Source organism: Rhyacophila brunnea, unplaced genomic scaffold, assembly GCF_057557595.1.
Source record: "Rhyacophila brunnea isolate RB1 unplaced genomic scaffold, BYU_Rbru_1.0 scaffold_1, whole genome shotgun sequence".
NCBI lineage: Eukaryota > Metazoa > Arthropoda > Insecta > Trichoptera > Rhyacophilidae > Rhyacophila > Rhyacophila brunnea.
The window spans coordinates 23,876,193-23,889,998 of NW_028232751.1; the positions used below are offsets into that span (position 1 = coordinate 23,876,193).

At 34.5% G+C, this 13,806-nt stretch overlaps 1 protein-coding gene across 3 annotated transcripts in view; it reads right to left on the reverse strand.

The window, feature by feature from the left end:
* The window catches only part of Ae2 (anion exchange protein Ae2), a 253,028-nt gene extending 240,298 nt beyond the window's left edge, over positions 1-12,730 (reverse strand). For all 3 annotated transcript variants that reach the window (XM_085942315.1, XM_085942298.1, XM_085942307.1), the window contains exon 1: positions 12,079-12,730. In XM_085942315.1, coding sequence (XP_085798441.1) covers positions 12,079-12,135 — 57 coding nt within the window. In that variant the 5' untranslated portion in view covers positions 12,136-12,730. The remainder of the gene's footprint in view (positions 1-12,078) is intronic.
* Positions 12,731-13,806: the final 1,076 nt, after the last annotated feature.

Consider the following 13,806-nt stretch of genomic DNA (forward strand, 5'->3'; position numbering starts at 1 on the left):
GAAGTACATGGAATTGCAAAGTGCAGTACCTTCTGAAAGGAATTGAGTCAGCTTGTAGAGGCCACCATCCAGCGGTGAATTGCTCCATACATCTATCATACCCATTATAGGCAAAACCAGCCATACAAAAATGCTTCGAGGTGGTCAAGATGGCGAAATGACAATAGACCGTACCTTCATACTAAACAGATTAGGTAATAAGATAGAAACATATAAATGTTAAAGCCTGTCGCCATGGACCAAAGCCTTGAAGTTGGATATTACTATATAAAATGCAAGAAATACAAAGCGCGTTAAAATGTAAATATTTAATGCACGTTTCATTTAGGTGACAAACTTAGATACGTATTACAGACATAACTATTGAATACATCTCATACTTCTCCGCACTTCAGATTTTAACCTTGTTAGGCTGCAGACACACGGCATTGCAGTAGACGTGCGTCGACGCTGGTCTTATTTGATTCCAATTACATCCGATTAGAATCACCAATTAGATATAACCAATCTAACTGGTAATTCTAATCGGATGCAATTGGAATCAAATAATACCAGCGTCGACGCACGTCTACTGCAATGCCGTGTGTCTGCAGCCTTACAGCCTCACCCAGAAGGCAGCCCACTTCCCATATTTTTATGTTTAACCTGACTGTACATGATACTTGGCTAGTGGATAACCATAGTACAAATTCAGTCATGCAATAGTATCCTTTCGACATTATACGTTCACAGGTCTATCCTAAAACCCACTGGATCGACGAAGTCATCACATTTTGACGGATGTATAGTTCTCATGGAACTCTGGGACACCATGTAGAGGGGATTTACGTATAAGTACATCCTCACAAAAACTTAATTACCCCCGCGAGCTATTATTAGCTTATTATCTTTACTATTGGCTAGCCCCTAGACTTAGACCCGTTTCACACGGGACACCTGTGTGGCGTGATTCCGCATTAACATATAAATTAACGCGACACTCGTGCGTCCCCGTCTGGACCCAGATTTTTCAACGAAGCACTAGCAAACTCATTCAATGAGATTAGCATAAGAAAGTGATTGGAATGTATTAGAATTTTTATTCCGAATTAGATTTTGGCAACCGCGGCTAAAACTGCAGCAGACCTTCAGTTTTACATGCTTAGATGGTAGAGGTGCGAACTGCGGTCGAATTTTGACAGGTGTCAGATTGTAAACAGATTAAATCGTAACGTCGGAAGGCTCTTTGACCGTTGAAAGTTTTATTTTGTGTTTAAATTCTCATTTAAGTATTTATTGTGATTTCGTAATTCAGAAACAGACATGTTTTATTAATATTACGTACTTTAACATTGGATCGTTTAATAATTCAACGGTAACGGATAATTTAGCTAGCGGTAAGCGGACTAAGCAGCCGCCGATCTTGGAATGTCTTTATAGAATTGTCTTATAGACGGAATTTGAACAACGCGTATTTGAATATGTACCTAACCGATTTTTTTTAAACAGTACATGTTCAAACACGCGCGTTACCATGATCTTACTCCCTACTTAATTTATCACTTGTCAATGTATGGCTACGGCCGTATGTTGTAGCTTAGCCACTGGGAAATACCAATATAAATGGCGTATTTCAAAAAAATACTACCTTATTCTTAGGTCAATAATTATTATAAAGCAAACATTATTCGTAGAATGTTCACATTTGAATGGTCAAAGACATAGCTTATAATCAGTACCTTTAAAGTATCTTTAAATGTGTAAATCTTGACATTTTTTGAATAATAAAATGCCTAATTCTTGACAAATTTGGAATCACAGAGATTATCAATATAATTCTTTATTGTGAATATTTCGCTATAATAATGTCGACATAAATTTTACTAATGGTTTTATAAATGCTTTTAAAAATTAATAAATATAAAAAATCTTAACACCACTTTACATGGATGTACTGAAATATGACTATATTCTAAAACATTAGAGCGAGAGGTTTAAAAGAATATTATTTTATGTAATAAAAAATACTTTATGCAGTCATCAAATGTTTAAAATAAATATAAAGGATAATAAGGCTTCAAAATAATGTAAATAGATTATCTACAACGTTTAAGGAATGTCCCAGTATCATGCTTTGAAAATAGCATAAAAGCTCCATTTTGACGTACGCTGAGCACGTTCCCCCTTAACAAACTCGTCGAAATGCATCAGATTCATGCTACACATTAGTTAAGTCTTAAATGCAAAGCCTTCTTTTCATGTTAATAAAAATACTTCTAAATATGATTAAGTATGAGTTTCATTTCCTCTCATTAAAACATTCTATGATCTCAGAAATAGGATATGGGTCACACCCTATCCATCCTATCCATATAATAATGCATGTTTAAAAATTACATTTGCAATAACTGTTTTAAAGATACGCTACAGATGGTAATGTAAAAAGGTGAGTTAATAATATGGGGGGCACTAGATTTTTTTTAAATTTCAAAGTGGGCGGTGGTCGAAATAAGTTTGAGAACCTGTGATATAGGCATTGTATGAATCATAACTTCCTAATGTAGGTACCTACTTATTCATTCAATGGGTTAAAAACGAAAAACTTTTTACCCAGTTATCACTGTATAAATTTTAAAATTACCTGAATCGTTAGTTACTGATTAACTCATACTCTTGAGTACGCAGTTATGATAGATATATTTACGACAAAATGTTTACTACTGCTGTTTCCTGTAATCAAATTTGACCTAGAAGGCTATTGGATGTAGAGTATCAATGTTTATTTTCAGCAAGAGCTGCATTACACAATAATCATCATCGAATAACAATTCTGGCACTTTTTGTGGAGAAGCGAAAATTTACCTACGCGAACAATTCGACCGCACGCGAATAAACTATGTTTCATTAATTCAATCAGGGGCGGCTCTATCTTAAGGGTTCGTAGGGACCATCCCCACATCGTTATCATGTCAACAATACACTTCTGATATTTTTATCATTGTCATAATATATCTACCTAATTATACGTTTAAATGAACTATTTATTTTATTCTATCCAACTATACCCGTCCCAATTTTATAGAGATATTTATTATTATTATTATTATACAAATAAATAAAGCAATGATTGTAAATTGTGTAATAACATAATGATGGTTACGCGGTATCAAAGTAATTAATTAAATTAAATTAATACCCCCTTTTTCACGGTGACCCTATGTACAAATTAAAAAATCTATGATGTCTAGGTGAGTAAAAACGCTCGCTGTATGTCATTGTTCAAAACTGGTAATGGTTAGTAGATATATAATAATAAATATTATTTCCTCATTATTAAAATCTTATTATTATGAGTAGGTAGGTATGTATATTTAATAATTAATGGATAAACCCCACCACATAGAAGAGCCGCCACTGAATTATTCTTTATTTATACTACTCTATACGAATGGCCGGGACATATTGTGTTTCGGATGTCGCCAGAGAGTATGTCACTTCGTACCCTTGTGGTACAACCTACAAAAGCGGTATAGGCGCTGCAGGTCTGGCATGGCGAGAGGCGCGAAAGTCGGCGATCGACCGAGGGAAGCGGCGCGAACTCGTGCTTGCCAACTGGGGCGTAACAGAGTGAAAAAAGAAGAATTTGATTTTTTTATTTCTTTCTTTCGACCATGTCCGATCCTGATAGGATCATATGGGCCTCCACGGAGTGGAGGTTTGTATTAAGGCTATATCTATATACCTCAGCTGGGGCACGGTCTAAAAAGATGGTGACTAGGCGATGCGCGGATTGTCTAAATGACGCGTGCTGAACGAAATATAATTTGTCATAAAAATTCAACATGCGTCCATTTAATGTTCTGTTTATTGTTCTATTAGTAACAATAATAATTTATTCATTGACATGTTTTCTTTTTCAAGTAAATGGGTAACGTTTTTTAGTCATCTTTACACGATTTAAGAATTAATACCCCCGTTGCCATCACGAAACAAATTAACGTGTTCACAGCTCGACTTTCGCTCTCCGATCGCCAGCGAGACCAAAATTTCGTCGCACCTATAGTTGAAAATTATTTGCCGTTCCACTGAAGTATGCTCTTAACAGATTTTATTTTTACGAGAAATAGATGTCAGCCACTTGCTCAACCTATTAGGTCCATATGCTGACTCATACACAAATTGAAAAACAATATGACGTGTACTTGCCAGACTCGTATGCGGGCGATGACAATCTTTCTAGTGAAGTCTGCATTCGGTCAACCCATACCGGTGGTGGCATCTTACCGTGGCCCAAAGGTATAGACTTGTCTCCGTAGAATGTTAAGAGTAGGTACATCGGTACGACCGCGTTATAGACAATCGAATTCGTGAACGAACATATCAGCCGTAGGTAATTGGCGTAGTCGCGAAGAGGCCCACCATCGAATGATAGTTGCGCCATGGCCATTTCTAATCCTAGTTTAGTTTTAAAAAAAAAAACATTAAAAAAATCCCAATATAATGAAGCCTTGAACAAAATAGTTACAAGATAAAAAGAACTTTTTATATACCACGTTTTTAAATTTTCTGTTGAATCATATAAACTCGACAATTCTGTGTATTAATAATTTAAGACAAATAAAGCAATTGTCAACAAATCATTTTTTTTTCTATTTTGCAACAAACAAATATAGAATACTGAAATGTCATTTTGATTTCCATAGTAACGCACGTATATATTAATAATTTAGTTGCTAAGACCACCCCCTTAGCAACCAATAATAGTGGATTGGATTACGGATTTCTTCCGAAATAACTTTTGATACAAAACAGAATTAACTGAAAATGAATTCAATTCTGCTTAAAGAGGGGTAAAAGTATTAAAATAATGCATTGGCATCGTGTTCTGATATATTATAAAAGTTTCAAATGTCTAGCTAGTCGGGAAGTCAGTTAAAAATCGATTGCAAGATTTGTACTGGATAAACAACCACCGGACAAGCAAGAATATGAAGTTAGAAAAACGTGGTAAAATAGCATTGAAAGGAACGGAAAGTAACATTTAAATAATATTATTACCTACAGTAAGGCACATAGTTCAGCACAGTAAAATTATATAGCCATTATCAGCCAAGTTTTAAAGCGTTCCTACGACTAAAATTAAAATATTCGAGATACTTACTAATAGGTACATTATATCAATTTATTTTTTCATCTATGATAATGGTAATAAGCTAATAAGCAACGTATCAGCATTTTATTATATTCTTACTCATTCTTTTCTCTACATTTCAAACTCGTTGTAAATCAAGAGGCCACTGTCAAGGAATAATATACCTACAGTGTACTGTACACAGTGATGTCTCGTGTGGGTGGGCAGATTGAACGTCACTTGTGGCAGTTACTCGAAGGGCAGCAAAAGAATCATTAGGTATAAGTATATAGAAATAGGTACCTAAACTTATATCTTTCAATTAAAAAGTTCAGCTCACTGGTTGGAAACAAAACGTATTAATAATTAAAATAAAAGGTTTAGCAGGACTGTATTTTTTTGTCGGAGTTGCGATGTCTAGTTTACTTCCGTTGTACTTGGACGTCACGTCCTTGATGACCAGCAATAACACGTGAAGATTTGCGAATTATTTTTGAATTATAGGTAGGTGGATACTAACGTAATTGATTTATACACCTATTTTTACCAGTCACTTGCGAGTTTCGAAAGTTGTCAGGAGTATTTTTAAACGTATCTGAAACTGAAACCATGGAATCGCAATATTGTCGATTGAAGTAGAGATGGCATTTAAATTAGATTTTATGTTGTACCTATATTTTGTTAGTAATGTACCAATCCATACAACACATTTATTAGATATTGGAGTCATGCAAGGATGATAAAAAATACTGCATAAAAAATGGGGCGGCATTTTGTCTAGGGACGTCACTGACTGTACAATAGTGTTCGGTTTAACCTACGAAGAAGACACGCAAAAAACTAAATAATATAATAGTTAATAACAATAACAACCAACCATGAACGTCTCGTGCAATATAATATACCGCGTACGGATAATTCTGTAGCGCGATGTCGATAGTATACATACAATAAGACGTGCAAAGATTGGGACAATTTACTGGAGAAGGGTAACCGATCTGGCGGAATGGAGAGGTGTGGTTAAGATTAAAAAAATATATATAGGTATTTAAATATTTGATTGATTGATAAATAAATTGGGACTAGAGAGGAAAACGATCACTGATGGCGTCGAAGGGAGGAGGTCGCTAAAAAGGAAGGAGATTGTCAGCAATACTTTAAGTGATCGCCATCCATTGGTAATAAAATAAAGGATATAAGTAAATAGTTACAGAACCAGCAAATTAAATATGTGAGTACGTATTTAAATAATCGAACTACAATAATAAATTAATATCTAATTACATTATCTATAAAGCACTCGGGTAGGTACTAGTCCAGCGATCAAAAATACGTGACACGCGTGCCGAACTTGGCACGCCAAAAAAATAATTCGTTTTATTTTTTTAATATTCAAAACGTTTATAGCGGAAAAATATTAAATCATGGCGAAATCATGTTGATGTAAATGTACTGTAATTATTGATTTGCAATCTAAACCTATTTGGACTGAAAAAAATCTAAACATGTATTGAAGAATTGGAATGTCATCAGCTTTCTCAGATTGATGAATCGGAATGCCGAATTGAAAACATAATACATACTAAAAACATGGGAAAGCATGCCTGATACTTTAATGTCTGTTAAAATATATTGGACGCTAAAGATTAGGTGGCCATTCGATATAATCAGCATGCTATTTAAATGTTCTAATTATGTGTTGAAAACTAGCAATGACCATTTTTTCTTCTACGTACTCATATGAAAGTATTTTTTTCTCTCATGTATAATGTAGGTATATTCAAAGACGGCAAAGGAAGATTCAGCAGCTTGTATTAATTTGCAATCAACGACATAATAATAAATGTACATCATGTACCCGCCTGATGTAAAAAGTGGGCAACATGAAACAAAAAACCTCAAACAAAAATTAGTGTGTTATTACATTTAATGTTTTTATATTTCTTTCATTTTACGTGTATCATTTTTTTAATAATTCAATAAACAATATTGCTACCAATGTACCTAATTGGTTTAATTTAATATATTCAATACATATGATTTAGATTATATCATGTGTACCTACGCCTAAAAAGGAATGGCACGTACCACGTACTAAAAAATATCGGCTTATTTCGGCACGCCGATCAAATCCTATTTGCCATCACTGTAACTAGTCTATAATCTTGCATGTACGAAAGATATCATATACAGATAAGAAAAACTTAGAAATAAATATAATGCAATGCATTATTATAACCATCTTTCAACATCAACATTGTGTAAATAACACACAATATACATAAATACAATATACTTAGATATGTACCTATCTGTTTAAAGCATAAGTTTTCAAAATGTCGCGATTAATTCCCAGTAATCACAGCAATAGAAATTCAATGCCCTGATAGACAGGCACAATGACCAGAGTGTTGAGAAAAATATACTAGACAAGGTGAAAAAATAAGGTAGATGCAGGGAACTCAGAAATAATGGGAACTGAAAAAGGCGATAGCAGGCAACCGACTCGAGTAAGGAAGAATCCGTGTTAAACTTACACACGTGTCAAGAATACGTTTTACGTCGAATACTGAATAGGTACTGCTCTTGGTTTATGCATTTACGCTCATTTAATGTTGCTGTAGTGCACACACTATTGCATGTGCATAATGCGTGCTTCATTTTCGTAGGACACTCACATATTCAAAAGCCTGCTTCAACATGCGGCGAATAGCCTATCGGTATTCTATTTATTATCTGTTCAGTGGGTAGATGCTATATTTCTCCGAAGTTCAAAACACACGTAAATATAGAAACTAGCAACCCAACAAATAAGTAGTTATGATAGACATTCGTTTCATGAAAATACAGCTGGAGAAGGAATTTGTTATTTCGTAACTATGTAATAAATAAGACATAATAAATAATGTTAGTTTCAAATTTGGTAATCTGCATAATAATTAATAAGTTCTTATTAAGACAAAAAAGTTGTTTTACTAAGTGCATGTGATTTTAAGTCTTTTAAAATAGTAATTAGGTACTCGCCAGTCGCCAATAAATATTCACTTCGAACACAAAACTTCTTCAAAAAAGATACAGATTTTTCACAATCTTATTGTATTCAATCAAGCCATAGATAATCAAAGTGTAAAAAACCTGGAAACAATACTATCCCTGTATCATTAACCTTCAATAGTGGCTTACACCCATAGGGCATAGGCAATACTTGCGCAAAGGGCTCCAAACCTGTGAAGGCCTCCAACACCTGTGTATTTAAAACCGCCAATGACGAAATTCTTTTTATTCTTCATATTATACTGCGTCCATTACAAATTCAATAATTTTACTTGCGACTTTAATTAATATAACTTGGTTTAGACTTTCATTTATAGAAATAACATTCGCCATGTGTAAGGGAATATTACATTTTGTTAATGCATATGTCCTAGGACCTAGAGCTGGTTACATGTAAGTTGTACGTATGCAGTTCATCGTGGGACACTTATTCGAGCGCCGCAGTACGTGAAACATGAGTTCGTATAACATTTTATCAAATGACGAGTTCTGCGTTGAACATTTCACCGTGGAATACATTTGTACGTATCTTACAAAATGCGGCGATAGTTTGCAAATAGAACTGTTCCAATTAGAATAACCCTAACCTAGTAAAGACATCTCATAAAATTCGCCACATCTTGTAGCATACGTACAAATATATTCCACGGTTAATTTTTCAACGAAGAACTCGTCATTTGATTAAATGTTACACGAACGCATGTTTCACGTACTGCGGCGCACGAATAAGTGTCCTGCGGTGAACTGTTTACGTACAAATTGCCGGATAACTAACTGGTAACTGAGGTAGGGTTTTTTTTACCTACATCCATTGGCTTAACACCATGTAGGTATGTATATTATTACAAACACTTCAACTATTCATAATTTGTTTGTTATATTTTTTATTGTGATCCTTGACATAAGTTGATAAAGTTTTTACCTACTTTATTTTATTAATTTATTATACAGGTAAATGAGAATGAACTGTATTCGTTGTCAGTGTGTATTTAACTTTTGGTGAGCGCACATAGTGCCTGAAGATGCCGAAATGCGAAACCCGGGTCGCAAAAAACGACTCAAATGGAATAGTACAAAACTCAAATCCATTAGAATTTAAATTCAAATTCCATCAAGTACCCTCGGTCGATAGTATTAATATTATATTAGGATTATTTTGAATGGTTTATAAATCGTCTTATATAATAATTATATTGTTCTACTTTCTGGAAGCAAACTATTATAATTATTATGAAATGCGCGTCTGGTTTTACAAAAAACCATCAAGATTATGTATCTTGATATATGATTATATCAAGGTATCTACCGTCAGTGTTTTAGAGACAAAAATAACTATACACCATTTCTATTGATCCGTCCAGTTTACAGAATTTCAAGCGAGATGATTCTTATGCATCGTTTTAATTTATTTTAGAGCTTAAAAAACTTTCGTAAAGATATTCAGATTTGAGTGGGAGAAAAAACACGCACCAATTCGCACGCGCATCTGCCTAGTAGAGTAACGAACGACATGCCCCCTTCAAAGGTGTGATAGGAGCATCCCAGAGGAATTGACTAAGACCCAAGCAACGAGTGGTATGCACCAGAGTATGTAAGACAGATACATCCAAACTAGAAGACTCCAACCTTCGCACTGGATTAGCCAGTTCCTCACCGGCCATGGCAACTTAACTTCGCCGCCAGACTCTACGAGTTTGGCTTGATAGTAGATGGGCCGGGTTGTACCTGCGGGCACGACCACCAAGATGTTGAACACATCCATTGGGATTGCCCGCTTATGGAACTCGAACGAGCGGAGCTGTTTGCCAGGGTCCGTCCTCGCACGGGCCCAATTGGTCATGGAGATCTGATAGCAACCGAGGACAACTTTGCGGCATTCGAGAAATTTGCAGCGTCGTATGGGGAGCGGGATAGTCCCGACTCCTCTGAAGACTCATCCATTTCAATTCGTGACACTCATTATGCGGATACATAGGGCGCTTAACGTCAGCGGACAGCAGATCCAGTCCAAAAAATAAAAAATAAATCTTTCTTAACTTTCTTCTTTAAGCACTACGGTGCATGGTGGCAGCATCAGTCCCGTGCGGCTCCGTCTCGGGACGGAATGAGCACTTAAAATCACTTCTTTCAGACACGTTTAAAGCGTCATGGAAAGCGGCCGTGCATATCCATGGCTGTGCATATATGACGGGTGGTGGTCGGAACTTTAACGTAGATACATCGATTGACTATGAATGATCGTTAATATTACGAATTTGAGATTGGTAAATTACCAGATGCTAGATTTTGACAAGGATTTGCAAAAGTCCAAAGAAAGATTGAATCTGTTTAAAAGATTTAGGTACACGTACAAAATTATATCATACATATTTTTTATTGATAAGGTCAATTCACCGATTGAGCATACCTTGATTTGAACTGATGGCATGTGATTAATTAAATTTTCAAATATTCCCAAATCCTAAAATAACACATAATATGATATTTATAAATATATCAATAATAACCCCATAATTTTAATCCAGTAAATGACAGAATAATAAAACAATTGATCCATTTTATGGAAAAGACTCAAAATTATCTATCGGTTATATAGCACTATTTTAGAATAATTGAGAGTTGATACGGGATTTTCAGTCTGTATAAGGCCCGTTTCAGACGGGATACCGGTGTCGCGCTCGATATAATATATGAGGTCTATGTATTCAAATAAAGGGGCCTTTGTATTATGTTTAAGAATGCCCGAGAGCTAATGAGTCAATGCATAATTTCGCGATCTAAATTAGAACATAAAACTGGCTGCGGTCATAAAAACATGTGTATCGGCGGCTTGAGAAAATGTGTACCGGACACGCTTTGACTCATTAGCTCGCGGCGTTCATAAACATAATACAAAGGTCCTTTTATTCGAATATAAATGCTTCCTTATTATATACGAGCGCGACACCGGTGTCCCATCTGAAACGGGCCTAAGAGTGCCACTTTGCCTACGTACCTACGTCATACCTCGTAAAAATACAAATTATTTATAGGCCATCCATGGACTGAAACCGTATGCGGTTTCGAAACGTGTGCTATACTAAGCTTATCTTTTCTGGTCATGAAAATATTATTTCCATGACCATATTAGGTGAATGAATATTACTTCTTCTTCGGCAGAACTTCATAACCGAGGAACGTGTTCCGTTTCGAATAGTTAGGCTATCGAACAGTCAGCTCAACGGATTGATCCCTCTCCATTCAGCATTCTACGACACGTAAGGCATGTATGTGTCAATGGAATACATGAATTGGTGCAACCATCTGCGGTATGTAATGTTTGCGTTAATATTCTGAGACAGCATGTCTAAAGGCAAGACGGCATGGACGACACAAACGGACACTAACGATCTTAATAATCAATAACCACTTATGGATGCGACAGGTGATAAATCTTAGGGAAACACACGTAGCTATAGCTACATACTAGGTGTTCATCGTTAAACAGAAAATACGGAGTGTCTGGGTATGTGGGATTATTAATATTAATCTTATATTTATAAATTATAATTAATATATTAATCATTATTAATATTTTTTTAGAAATGACCCCCCTCCCCACCATTTTGTAAGTACCATGCTCACTTTTAAGACTTTTTTACGGGCAATAGTTGTTAGCCATTCTCCCCAGCCCATCATTATTTAATCAAATACTTACACATTGAAAAATGAACCCTCGGCCTACAACTTCATATTTACACAACAAACAATTATTATTCCTATGTATTACTAATTACATTTGAGAAAGTTGTGAATCACCTGCTTACATTTAACTGTTGGGCACTACTGGTATAAGACAGGTTAAATTAAAAAAATCAACAGGTCAAAATAATTAATATATCTGAAAATTTTGAACAAAACAATAATGAACTTACCCCTGTGCCAAATCCCAAGAAGGAAAGTCTTCTGACATTCTTTCTTTTGTTGTCCATGGTTTATTATTGAATAGGTAGGTAAACAAAAAAAATGTTTAAATTATTTACACTTTCGTACTTACTAGATTTTTTAAAAGTAGTTTTTCATAGTAAGTAGTCTTAATAAATTTGAGAACTTTCACAATAATAAAAAACACACTTCTTTAGGTATAATCTGACAGTGTTGCGATAAAGTTTTTAATTCACATTATTAATAATTATTGACATTTCATTATTTTCAGAAAAAAATAATTCTAAACAACTTAATATAATACGTATTATTATTATCCGGTAAAATGCCGGTTATTTTGGCTAGATGACAGTTGTATTTGTTGACGTTTATTTGTAATGATATGTGTGTAAATAAAATACATTGAAGCACATTTTTAATCATGGAAAGAATGAACGGATCCGCGATAACCATCAGTGAAAGATATCATGGTACTTATAAAAAGCAATAAAATTAAAATATTGTATACGGAAAGCGTCGTAAACAGATGGATCGCTATTCTAGATTCGAACTGAAACCGCGGCCGGCAAAGTCAAGCGCGTTCTGCAGACTGGCACTGGCGCGAAATGCACGAGTGTCGAGACTCGAGACCAAGAACCAACTAACTCTAAATTTTACTACAAGAATGGAGGATAGGCAATGGAGTGATAGGAGCAAGATATCGACGCACTAGTAAATTGTGAAACAAAACAACGTTGCGAGGAAAACATTAGCAACTCGTATTGCAATTTTTAATATGGGATGCAAATTAATGAAACATAATGGTAGACACCAACCAATGCACCTACCGACGCAATAATGAAAACACAATACTTAACCTTACTTACCTTCTGTGAATAAAACAAATCGACCGCTGTTGAATGAAGACAAACTTAAGGGCGATGCTTATACCAGCAGAGGCACCTAGCGGTAAAATACGAAGCTTGTAATTTGAGACATTTTTTTGATAATTTACGAAAATATTAAAAAGATTTTTTTTAAGTCAAAGATAAACTTACAATTATTGTAAAAAATATGTGAATTCCTTACATATTTATATCAACAGTTACGTTATTATTACATTATATTTTGTGGTCATATTAATTATTAAAATTTAGTTAATTAAGTTTTCAATTTTTTACCGTGTAGATTTTTGACTAATTCATCGTTTTAATATTTTTTATATTTATTTTAAAAAACATCAGTTTTTATAAGAATATAAATGTGTATAACTTGAAATCCTTTTTATTTATATCTATTTTGTATGAAATAAAATAATACAAAATCTCTTTGGAACATACCAACTTATGATAAATCACAATCTCCCAACAGTTTAAACGAAAAAAACTTGTCCCAAAATTAAATTAGTTGTCTGGATTAAATACAGTGACGTCCCGACTATTGGATATCTACTTACATGTCTATGCGGAATATATGTTTTATTCTGCTTGGTAATGCATTTTTAGATGCCGCATAATTCACCACGTTTTTATCAGCTCGTATTCTTGTTTGTCAAGTACAATTTTTTTTCTCGTCTGTCCAAGATTTGTATTTCACGATTGAAGATTTTTAACTGACTTCCCGACTAGCTAGACGTTTGAAACTTTTAGAATATATCAGAACACGATGACAATGCATTCTTTTAATACTTTTAGCAATCATTAAGCCGAATTGATTTCATTTTCAGTTAATTCTGTTTT